Here is a 12,266-nt window from a genome sequence, read left to right as displayed (position 1 = left end):
ATGGTGTTAATGACCTACAGTATGGTGTTAATGACCTACAGTCCTACAGTATGGTGTTAATGACCTACAGTATGGTGTTAATGACCTACAGTATGGTGTTAATGACCTACAGTATGGTGTTAATGACCTACAGTATGGTGTTAATGATCTACAGTATGGTGTTAATGACCTACAGTATGGTGTTAATTATCTACAGTATGGTGTTAATGACCTACAGTATGGTGTTAATGACCTACAGTATGGTGTTAATGACCTACAGTATGGTGTTAATGACCTACAGTATGGTGTTAATGACCTACAGTATGGTGTTAATGACCTACAGTCCTACAGTATGGTGTTAATGACCTACAGTCTTACAGTATGGTGTTAATGACCTACAGTATGGTGTTAATGACCTACAGTATGGTGTTAATGACCTACAGTATGGTGTTAATGACCTACAGTATGGTGTTAATGATCTACAGTATGGTGTTAATGAAAACATACCACTATGAGGGCATTATTAAAATCATATAATATCCAAGAACTCAAACACACAAGATTCTCAAGTGTTGTAATTGGTATAGTACAGCATCCTACCCTCATCATTATATATATATACAGGTCCTTAAGGGAACATATACATTTCAGAAAGTTTAGGTTCATGTGCTCTATTGGAGGCTTCCAGTTTAACATAATTACTGAAATTACAGGCTCCAAACATCACAGCTATTACTTACTAAAGGGTACTTCTTCTCTCTGGTTTGAACACTCACACACACATACACACATACAATCCCTCTCTCTGCACAAAAACAGGGGACAAGATCCTTGAACCGCCTCTCCCTGCCCATCCCGGCGGCTGTCTAATCTCATTGGTTGCCGTCAGGGGTGTTATTTGCATATTGTAGGCGTGTCCCTGACTGAGTGTTGGGATGAATGACTCTGTTCAGTTCAGAACGCGACAAGACAGCGACGGACTCTGCAGAGGCTGTGTGCTTCTGCTACGCTGATCGACTTTCAGCACACGACAAAAACCCTCTGATGCGTTTAGCTCCGGGCTCTCTGCTCCGGGCTGTAGGTGAAACCACGTCGAACCAGGTGGGATAAACATGTTCAACAAAACAGGACCCGGACTTAGCTCGAGAGGAGTACTGTGGGTAAGTGTGTTTTCATTGTAGTCTTTCTATTTTTTTTTAAATTAAGAGAGAAAGCTTTTTTTTTTACCTCATAGTTCAATGTCAAATGAGAGTTTGGCTCGCGCTTAAATCAACTGGCAACTTCGACGTGTGTTTATGTAATTGATGAGTAGTAACGTGTATGTTATTTTCAATACATCTTAATGTCTGTGGTTCAAAGCCTAGACTACGTTCTACATGTTATTATTTAAACAGTTAAAGAGTAAAAAAATGTGTATTTAAAATTTAAAAAAGCATATATGTGCCTGTTTAGAAAGTCTAATTTAATCAGTGATTTTCTTCACATTGTAGGCTATTGACTCCATAATATAACTGTATCGGTCAACATGTTTGTTGTCCCCCCCCTGAGGCTGATTCTCTCATGTCTGGAACTGTATTTGTTAAACCCCATGTTTCTGTATTGTGTCTGTATTTCAGGGTCTGTGCATACTCCTCCTTTACACCAGCCCTCTCTCCTCTTTTGCTAATTTCAGCCAAGCGAAAGAGCTGGTCTATAAAATAAAAGAAGGATTACCCTCAGGGACACTCATAGGGTCCATGGGCTCCGACTTACACTTGGATTTATCCCTCGATCCCCATGTTTCATTCAATCTGCCCCAGAAGAAGCCTAGTGATCAGTACGTCACTCTGAACAGCACTACGGGACAGCTGTTTACGTCTGGAAATGAGATCGACAGGGAGACGCTCTGCCCAGACGCCTCAGAGTACAACCAGGGCTGCGTCCTCTCCCTGGATGTGTTCGTTCTACCCCAGCAGTACTTCCAGCTGGTTAAGGTCAAGATCTTAGTCGAGGATGTTAACGATAACCGGCCGCGCTTCCCGACGGGCGAGATTAGGGTTTCCGTCCCGGAGAACACCCAGGTCAACGCGAGGTTCGCGGTGGAGCAGTCGGCGACGGACCCTGATCTGGGGTTTCACGGGGTCCAGACTTACTGGCTGGTCAACGACTTTGGGGTGTTCACTCTGGACGTAGAGGAGAACGAGGGGGGTGAGCTGACACCCTTCCTCATCGTGACCGACGAGCTGGACCGGGAACGACAGGACGAGTACGTAACGGATATTATAGCAGAGGACGGCGGGTTACCACCTCTTCTTGGCACCGCCACGTTACGGATTATAATCACTGACGTCAACGATAACTGTCCTCAGTTCACAGAGTCACAGGTCAACGTGACGCTCTACGGGAATACGACTAAAGGAGAGCACCTGTCCAGGTTACACGCCTTCGACCCCGACCAGGGCGCCAACGCCGTAATCAGCTATGCGTACAGCGACCGCGTTCCCCGGGAGGCTAGAGCTCTGTTCCATCTGGACCGGATTACCGGGGTGATCAAACTGGCCGGTCAAATCAACACCGCAACCGGGAAGTTCTACAAACTTACTGTTCTCGCCAACGGGCCTGGGTGCGTCCCTGCCGTCGCCACGGTGACGGTGCACGTGATCCGGGTAGCTTCCGGTCCGCCGGTTATTACGCCGCGCTACATCGCGGCGGAGAAAGACGGTGTGGTCACGATGAAGGAGTCCGAACCGCCGTTTTCGCCAATCGCGTTTTTCACCGTGAAGAACACGGACCAGAGAGGACAGGGGACGGAATGCCTGCTGGAAGGATCTGGACCGTTCCGACTGTCACCTTACAAACTGTTTAAGAACGAGTATCTGTTAGAGACGACGGAGCCGCTGGACTACGAGCAGAGGCAGGACTACGAGCTGACTGTAGTGCTCAGGAACCCCAGAGGTCTCGTCATCAAGACCTTCATTAAGATCCTGGTTCTGGATGAGAACGACAACGCGCCGGTCTTCAAACAGTCTCTGTATGAGGTGAGTGAATACATTTATGAACGCTTGAATGTTTGATGGTTAGGGTTAGGGTTAAGGTTAGGGTTAAGGTTAGGGTTAAGGTTAGGGTTAAGTTTAGGGTTAAGGTTAAGGTTAGGGTTAAGGTTAGGGTTAGGGTTAAGGTTAGGGTTAAGGTTAGGGTTAAGGTTAGGGTTAAGGTTAGGGTTAAGGTTAGGGTTAAGGTTAAGGTTAAGGTTAGGGTTAAGGTTAGGGTTAAGGTTAAGGTTAGGGTTAAGGTTAAGGTTAGGGTTAAGGTTAGGGTTAAGTTTAGGGTTAAGGTTAGGGTTAAGGTTAGGGTTAAGGTTAAGGTTAGGGTTAAGGTTAGGGTTAAGGTTAAGGTTAGGGTTAAGGTTAGGGTTAAGGTTAGGGTTAAGGTTAGGGTTAAGGTTAGGGTTTGGACATGTATTGAACATATTATTTAAAGTACATTGAGTTTCTTAAGCCATTTCAGTTCAATGATACAAAATATAGAGGATTTTTTTTGTTGTTGAAAAATATAGAGGATTAAAATCAAAAAAGGTCTACCCATGTATTTATTTCAGTATTTACAAATTTATTTCAGTATTTACAAATGTATTTGAGGATTTACTTATTATTTGATTATTTACTTATTTATTTTAAAATGTACTTATTTATTATAGTATTTACACATTTATTTTTGTATTTACATATTATTTCTTTATTTTAAAATGCACTTATTTATTACAGTATTTACCTACTTATTTGATTCCTTGTTAACACCATAGTTATGTTATTCTCAGGTCTCTGTGGAGGAGAATAACCCTCCCAACAGCTTCCTGTCCCAGCTCCAGGCCACAGACCAGGACAGTGAGGCCAGAGGAGAGGTCATCTACCTGCTGAGGTCAGACGCTCCCTCCGTTTTCCTCCTGGACAGGCTGACCGGTGTGCTGACCGTGTCCACTTCTCTGGACCGAGAAGAGAAGCAGACCTTCAGGTCTGTCGCATATTGATGATGTATTGTAACGTATTATGACTGATATTGTATGGATAAAAATGCATTAGAAATTGCCTATATGTGTTTATAGTAATAATAATAATTTACTTGTTTAACTTGTATTACAGAAAATAATCTCAAAGCGCATAAAAAAGTGAAACAAAAAAACAACACATTTAAACAGAGTTGGTAGAATTAAATATATCTATCAAATATGACATAAACCTGTGCTTTATAAAGGGTGGCATAACCACTGCTTCACTGCTTATAAAGGGTGGCATAAGCACTGCTTTATAAAGGGTGGCATAAGCACTGCTTATAAAGGGTGGCATAAGCACTGCTTATAAAGGGTGGCATAAGCACTGCTTTATAAAGGGTGGCATAAGCACTTCTTATAAAGGGTGGCATAAGCACTGCTTATAAAGGGTGGCATAAGCACTGCTTATAAAGGGTGGCATAACCACTGCTTATAAAGGGTGGCATAAGCACTGCTTTATAAAGGGTGGCATAAGCACTGCTTTATAAAGGGTGGCATAAGCACTGCTTATAAAGGGTGGCATAAGCACTGCTTATAAAGGGTGGCATAAGCACTGCTTTATAAAGGGTGGCATAAGCACTGCTTTATAAAGGGTGGCATAAGCACTGCTTTATAAAGGGTGGCATAACCACTGCTTATAAAGGATGGCATAACCACTGCTTATAAAGGGTGGCATAAGCACTGATTATAAAGGGTGGCATAACCACTGCTTATAAAGGCTTTATAAATCATATTAAATCGAGGCTTCACAAAGCATTTATAACCCATCATGCATCTTGGTAAAGAATTTCAACACCAGCGTGTTGGGTTAGATTTCCAGCCGTATGTATAAATGTATTCACGCATGACTGCAAATGGCTTTGGATAAATGGCATGTATTATGTTACTCTCAACCCCTTTTGTAGGACGGACCAACCTCTTTCCCTCTTGGGTGCACAGCCAATATGGGACCTGATCTCAACTTTCCCCAAAAGGCTGCAGAATCACACACTCTAAAGTGCAGTCCTACACCAAAAACATTCGCGGGGCACGTTAAAATCCGTATTTATTTTTTTGCTTAATTACGGGGGGGTTTTCCCCCATACTCCGTTTTCTCGGTTTTGTTTTTCCAGGTTTCAGATTTCCCCATTTTTTTTCTGGTTTTCCCACAGCTTTTAAATGATATTATATTGACATAAAACCAAGGTTGGTGGTATGTATTTACAGGACAGCATGGTATCTCTGAAGGTTGGTGGTATGTATTTACAGGACAGCATGGTATCTCTGAAGGTTGGTAGTATGTATTTATGGTACAACATGGTATCTCTGAAAGTTGGTGATATGTGTTTACGGTACAACATGGTATCTCTGAAGGTTGGTGATATGTATTTACGGTACAGCATGGTATCTCTGAAGGTTGGTGGTATGTATTTACGGTACAGCATGGTATCTCTGAAGGTTGGTGGTATGTATTTACAGGACAGCATGGTATCTCTGAAGGTTGTTGATATGTATTTACAGGACAGCATGGTATCTCTGAAGGTTGGTGATATGTATTTACAGGACAGCATGGTATCTCTGAAGGTTGGTGGTATGTATTTACAGGACAGCATGGTATCTCTGAAGGTTGGTAGTATGTGTTTACAGGACAGCATGGTATCTCTGAAGGTTGGTGGTATGTATTTACAGGACAGCATGGTATCTCTGAAGGTTGGTGGTATGTATTTACAGGACAGCATGGTATCTCTGAAGGTTGGTGGTATGTATTTACAGGACACCATGGTATCTCTGAAGGTTGGTGGTATGTATTTACATGACAGCATGGTATCTCTGAAGGTTGATGGTATGTGTTTACAGGACAGCATGGTATCTCTGAAGGTTGGTGGTATGTATTTATGGTACAGCATGGTATCTCTGAAGGTTGATGGTATGTATTTACAGGACAGCATGGTATCTCTGAAGGTTGGTGGTATGTATTTACGGTACAGCATGGTATCTCTGAAGGTTGGTGGTATGTATTTACAGGACAGCATGGTATCTCTGAAGGTTGGTGGTATGTATTTATGGGACAGCATGGTATCTCTGAAGGTTGGTGGTATGTATTTACAGGACAGCATGGTATCTCTGAAGGTTGGTGGTATGTATTTACAGGACAGCATGGTATCTCTGAAGGTTGGTGGTATGTATTTATGGTACAGCATGGTATCTCTGAAGGTTGGTGGTATGTATTTACAGGACAGCATGGTATCTCTGAAGGTTGGTGGTATGTATTTACAGGACAGCATGGTATCTCTGAAGGTTGGTGATATGTATTTACAGGACAGCATGGTATCTCTGAAGGTTGGTGGTATGTATTTACAGGACAGCATGGTATCTCTGAAGGCTGGTGGTATGTGTTTACAGGACAGCATGGTATCTCTGAAGGTTGGTGGTATGTATTTACAGGACAGCATGGTATCTCTGAAGGTTGGTGGTATGTATTTACGGTACAGCATGGTATCTCTGAAGGTTGGTGGTATGTGTTTACAGGACAGCATGGTATCTGTGAAGGTTGGTGGTATGTATTTACAGGACAGCATGGTATCTCTGAAGGTTGGTGGTATGTATTTACAGGACAGCATGGTATCTCTGAAGGCTGGTGGTATGTATTTACAGGACAGCATGGTATCTCTGAAGGTTGGTGGTATGTATTTACGGTACAGCATGGTATCTCTGAAGGTTGGTGGTATGTATTTATAGGACAGCATGGTATCTCTGAAGGTTGGTGGTATGTATTTACGGTACAGCATGGTATCTCTGAAGGTTGGTGGTATGTATTTACAGGACAGCATGGTATCTCTGAAGGTTGGTGGTATGTATTTACGGTACAGCATGGTATCTCTGAAGGTTGGTGGTATGTATTTATGGTACAACATGGTATCTCTGAAGGTTGGTGGTATGTATGTATGGTACAGCATGGTATCTCTGAAGGTTGGTGGTATGTATTTACAGGACAGCATGGTATCTCTGAAGGTTGGTGGTATGTATTTACAGGACAGCATGGTATCTCTGAAGGTTGGTGGTATGTATTTACAGGACAGCATGGTATCTCTGAAGGTTGGTGGTATGTATTTACAGGACAGCATGGTATCTCTAAAGGTTGGTGGTATGTATTTACGGTACAACATGGTATCTCTGAAGGTTGGTGGTATGTATTTACGGTACAGCATGGTATCTCTGAAGGCTGGTGGTATGTATTTACAGGACAGCATGGTATCTCTGAAGGTTGGTGGTATGTATTTACGGTACAGCATGGTATCTCTGAAGGTTGGTGGTATGTATTTACGGTACAGCATGGTATCTCTGAAGGCTGGTGGTATGTATTTACAGGACAGCATGGTATCTCTGAAGGTTGGTGGTATGTATTTACGGTACAGCATGGTATCTCTGAAGGCTGGTGGTATGTATTTACAGGACAGCATGGTATCTCTGAAGGTTGGTGGTATGTATTTACGGTACAACATGGTATCTCTGAAGGTTGGTGGTATGTATTTACAGGACAGCATGGTATCTCTGAAGGTTGGTGGTATGTATTTACGGTACAGCATGGTATCTCTGAAGGTTGGTGGTATGTATTTACGGTACAGCATGGTATCTCTGAAGGTTGGTGGTATGTATTTACAGGACAGCATGGTATCTCTGAAGGTTGGTGGTATGTATTTACGGTACAGCATGGTATCTCTGAAGGTTGGTGGTATGTATTTATGGTACAACATGGTATCTCTGAAGGTTGGTGGTATGTATTTACAGGACAGCATGGTATCTCTGAAGGTTGGTGGTATGTATTTATGGTACAGCATGGTATCTCTGAAGGTTGGTGGTATGTATTTACAGGACAGCATGGTATCTCTGAAGGTTGGTGGTATGTATTTACAGGACATCATGGTATCTCTGAAGGTTGGTGGTATGTATTTACAGGACAACATGGTATCTCTGAAGGTTGGTGGTATGTATTTACAGGACAACATGGTATCTCTGAAGGTTGGTGGTATGTATTTACAGGACAGCATGGTATCTCTGAAGGTTGGTGGTATGTATTTACAGGACAGCATGGTATCTCTGAAGGCTGGTGGTATGTATTTACAGGACAGCATGGTATCTCTGAAGGTTGGTGGTATGTATTTACAGGACAGCATGGTATCTCTGAAGGTTGGTGGTATGTATTTACGGTACAGCATGGTATCTCTGAAGGTTGGTGGTATGTATTTACAGGACAGCATGGTATCTCTGAAGGTTGGTGGTATGTATTTACAGGACAGCATGGTATCTCTGAAGGTCCGTGGTATGTATTTACGGTACAACATGGTATCTCTGAAGGTTGATGGTATGTATTTATGGTACAACATGGTATCTCTGAAGGTTGGTGGTATGTATTTACGGTACAACATGGTATCTCTGAAGGTTGATGGTATGTATTTACGGTACAACATGGTATCTCTGAAGGTTGGTGGTATGTATTTACGGTACAACATGGTATCTCTGAAGGTTGGTGGTATGTATTTACGGTACAACATGGTATCTCTGAAGGTTGGTGGTATGTATTTACGGTACAACATGGTATCTCTGAAGGTTGATGATACAACAAACATTCACCTACATTCATTAAACATATACAGGTTTACATTCACGAGTTAGTACAAGCAGCTAGAATAGCATCACAGCAATTCATCAATGGAATATCAACAAGCCGTAAAGTCCATAAAGTGCAAAAGTTAGGAATTCAAAGGTCAGGGGGCATTGATGTAGTACTGTAAAGTTGACCAACCGGCGCTGATTAATCATGAAGAAAATACCACCATGTCTTGATTTTTAGAGACAACTTGACTGACCTGTCGGGCTCGGTGGATGGAAGAATCCAGGGGGGGGGTCAGCCTAGTCCGGAAACAGTTTGGTCCGGTCATGTCTCAGTCAGGCAGATTGAGGAGCGTGTAATGTGACTCACATCATTTCTCTTCAGATCACGTGTCATCCTGCAGCACAACATGTTATGTCACAATTATGAACCTTTTATAAAGCATGACGTACGGTTATAGATGCTTTGTAACACATATGTGTAGCGCTTAGGTAGGCTTTATGAAGCCTTAATGAAGCCTTTATAAGCTGAATATCTTTGAAAGCGGATTGGATATATGGATGACACAATGCATTATAACTGCTTATGGATGTTCATAGTGTTTAAAAAAATATATATCTGCAATATGTTTTGTTTATTGTTGTTGTTGTAATATTGTGACGAGACAATTGAATAAAAGTTTGTAAACTCTTAACTGTATCCTCTGTAGGTTCATGGTTCGGGCGGTGGACCGAGGGACCCCCAGGAGAGAGTCGATAGCTACAGTGGTCATCACTGTGCTAGACCGCAATGACAACAGGTAGGAGAAAGACACTCTGTGATAACTGCTGATTTAATTGATTGTTTTGATTGATTGATTTGATTTGATTGATTTTGATTTTTTTTTTACCCAACAGCCCGCGCTTCATCAATAAAGATTTCACGTTCTTTGTGCCGGAGAATTTCCCGGGGTTTGGCGAGATCGGCGTTCTCTCGGTAACGGACGCGGACGCCGGCGAGAACGGCTGGGTGGCACTCTCCATCCTCAACGGCAGCGACATCTTCGTGATCGACACGGGGCGCGGCGCTCTCAGGGCCCGTACCCCTCTGGACCGGGAGCAACAGGGGACGTACTACCTCTGGATCGAGGCAGTCGACGGAGGGGAACCCTCTCTCTCCTGCCTCACCATGGTTACCGTCCTCCTCCTTGACGTGAACGATAACCCCCCCGTCGTCTTGTTCCCCCAGTCTAACCAGTCCTACATGCTGGTGTTACCCAGCACCCTGCCAGGGACCTCCATCACAGAGGTGTACGCCGTGGATAAAGACACAGGAATGAACGCTGTCATCGCCTACAGCATCATCAAGAGGAAGGGCGACGAGCCGGGATCGTTTGATATCGACCCGGACACAGGGAACATCACGTTGAACAGAGAACTCAGTGACCGCGGTCTCTATAGTCTACTGGTTAAAGTCTCGGACCACGGTCAGCCTGAACCTCTCCACTCCACGATCCTGGTCAACCTCTTTGTCAACGAGACGGTTTCTAACGAGAGCTATATCCAGAGTCTTCTCAGCGGGGAGGCTGAGATCCAGACGGAGGAGAAGCCGTGGTACGTGGGGAAGCTGACAGAGACGTCTGGCAGGGAGGACGCGTTGCCCTGTCAGCCGCTACTCGTAGCTCTGTCGGTAACCTGTCTGGGACTGTTCTGCATCGTCGTCACATTGACTGCTTATATATGCTGCAAGAAACTGAAGAAATGGAAGAAACATCAAATGAAAAGACTAGAGGTTGAAATGCCTTTGAAGATGAACGGTGACTTGCAGGACGTCGATAGAAAGCGTATGGAAATCTCAAACATTTGATGACCTTGACATTGACTTTGAGGCAAAGACTTCAACATACTAAACTGTTACACTGCAACTGTTTATAAACAATGTGAATTGTGAAGTGTAGATTTGCATCCTCAAAAGACATAGACTGTATCCCAAATCGCACCCTTTTCCCTGTTTAGTGCACTACTTTTAACCAGGGCCCGTGGTGGTGCACTATAATAGGAATTAGGGCGCTTTTTGTGACACGTCCTCATTTTAAAAACGTAATAAAAGACCCATTGTGCTGTATATATTGTAGATAATATTAAATGTTTTATAACTTTATAACAAAATCTTTAAATAGACAAGATTATTTTCATTTTTTTTTTTTTTCATGAAAGCCTAAGAAATGACTCGTTTTAAACTTACAAATGTTATTTTATGAATATGAGCGTGGGGGGGGGGGAATTAAAATGGGAGAGATTCTATATTTTTTTCACAAGGATTTCTGGATCATTGGAAAAGGAATGAGGATCATTAGGTGTGTATAACGATGTTAATTGATTGATTGATTGATTGATTGATTGATTGATTGATATAACAGTGTTCTGTTCACACCCTTTCGATCGCATTGGAAAAGCCGACCCCAGAGTGCAGTGCAGGAGTCAATTAAAATCTGTTATTTTCCTCAAATCTACTGGATTTTTGTGTGAGATTAAAATGTGTATTTTGTTGTCATACCGTTTCAAGAGGATGCTTCTTGCCTGGCCACCAAACAAACCCTCTACCTGCCTCCTTACGTGTGTCCCAACTTTAGACCAGAGCCCTATAGAACCCTATTCCCTATATAGTGCACTACTTTAGACCAGGGCCCTATAGAACACTATTCCCTATATAGTGCACTACTTTAGACCAGAGCCCTATAGAACCCTATTCCTTATATATAGTGCACTACTTTAGACCAGAGCCCTATAGAACCCTATTCCCTAATAGTGCACTACTTTAGACCCTATTCCCTATATAGTGCACTACTTTAGACCAGAGCCCTATAGAACCCTATTCCTTATATATAGTGCACTACTTTAGACCAGGGCCCTATTGAACCCTATTCCCTATATAGTGCACTACTTTTGACCAGAGCCCTATGGGCACTATATAGGGAATAGGGTTCTATAGGGCTCTGGTCTAAAGTAGTGCACTATATATAAGGAATAGGGTTCTATAGGGCTCTGGTCTAAAGTAGTGCACTATAGAGGGAATAGGGTTCTATAGGGCTCTGGTCAAAAAGTAGTGCACTATATAGGGAATAGGGTCTAAAGTAGTGCACTATTAGGGAATAAGGTTCTATAGGGCTCTGGTCTAAAGTAGTGCACTATATAGGGAATAGGGTCTAAAGTAGTGCGCTATGTAGGGAATAGGGAACACATCCTTAGTTACCTCCCAGTGAACCTGTCATTACCAAAACCATGTGGTCCTTGTCTGTCTCTGAAAACAAATCCTTGATTGAATATTAAAAAGTGCTTTATTTTCATATTATATTGCTTTTCTGCATCTGTAATGAGAACGGCCTATCGGTACGTACCTTTGATATTAAGATGTAAATTAAAGACAATGTTTTGATTATAAATAAGAATTTAAGCGGGGGGAAATTAAATGAATCGCCATTTTTAAAAATTTAACTAGGAAAGTCAGTTAAGAACAAATTCTTATTTACAATGACGGCCTACCGGGGAACAGTGGGTTAACTGGTCTAGGAACAGTGGGTTAACTGGTCTAGGAACAGTGGGTTAACTGGTCTAGGAACAGTGGGTTAACTGGTCTAGGAACAGTGGGTTAACTGGTCTAGGAACAGTGGGTTAACTGCCTTGTTCAGGG

At 42.7% G+C, this 12,266-nt stretch overlaps 1 protein-coding gene across 2 annotated transcripts; it reads left to right on the top strand.

Moving 5' to 3' along the window:
- Positions 1–941: 941 nt before the first annotated feature.
- pcdh20 (protocadherin 20) lies at positions 942–11,927 on the top strand. 2 transcript variants are annotated; one of them, XM_071330930.1, is made up of 5 exons: positions 942–1,139; positions 1,596–2,996; positions 3,776–3,969; positions 9,307–9,396; positions 9,494–11,927. In XM_071330930.1, the coding sequence occupies exons 1-5, from the start codon at positions 1,092–1,094 to the stop codon at positions 10,440–10,442; spliced, it is 2,682 nt and encodes an 893-aa protein (XP_071187031.1). In that variant the 5' UTR covers positions 942–1,091; the 3' UTR covers positions 10,443–11,927. The 2 variants fall into 2 exon arrangements, with proteins under 2 accessions (XP_071187031.1, XP_071187032.1); XM_071330931.1 differs by having other exon boundaries at positions 948–1,139; positions 1,652–2,996.
- The last annotated feature ends 339 nt before the right edge of the window (positions 11,928–12,266 follow it).

This window comes from Salvelinus alpinus, chromosome 10 (genome assembly GCF_045679555.1).
Source record: "Salvelinus alpinus chromosome 10, SLU_Salpinus.1, whole genome shotgun sequence".
NCBI lineage: Eukaryota > Metazoa > Chordata > Actinopteri > Salmoniformes > Salmonidae > Salvelinus > Salvelinus alpinus.
The sequence above is the reverse complement of the archived record's forward strand: the minus strand, read 5'-3'. Positions and strand labels throughout refer to the sequence as shown.

What these genes read in the sequence shown, in the direction of transcription:
- pcdh20 (XM_071330930.1), top strand. Translation starts at nt 1,092, where the DNA reads ATGTTCAACAAAACAGGACCCGGACTTAGCTCGAGAGGAGTACTGTGG. An exon ending in GCTCGAGAGGAGTACTGTGG is followed by an intron (nt 1,140 to 1,595) that starts GTAAGTGTGTTT and finishes TCTGTATTTCAG; the next exon opens with GGTCTGTGCATACTCCTCCT. An exon ending in CTAGACCGCAATGACAACAG is followed by an intron (nt 9,397 to 9,493) that starts GTAGGAGAAAGA and finishes TTTACCCAACAG; the next exon opens with CCCGCGCTTCATCAATAAAG.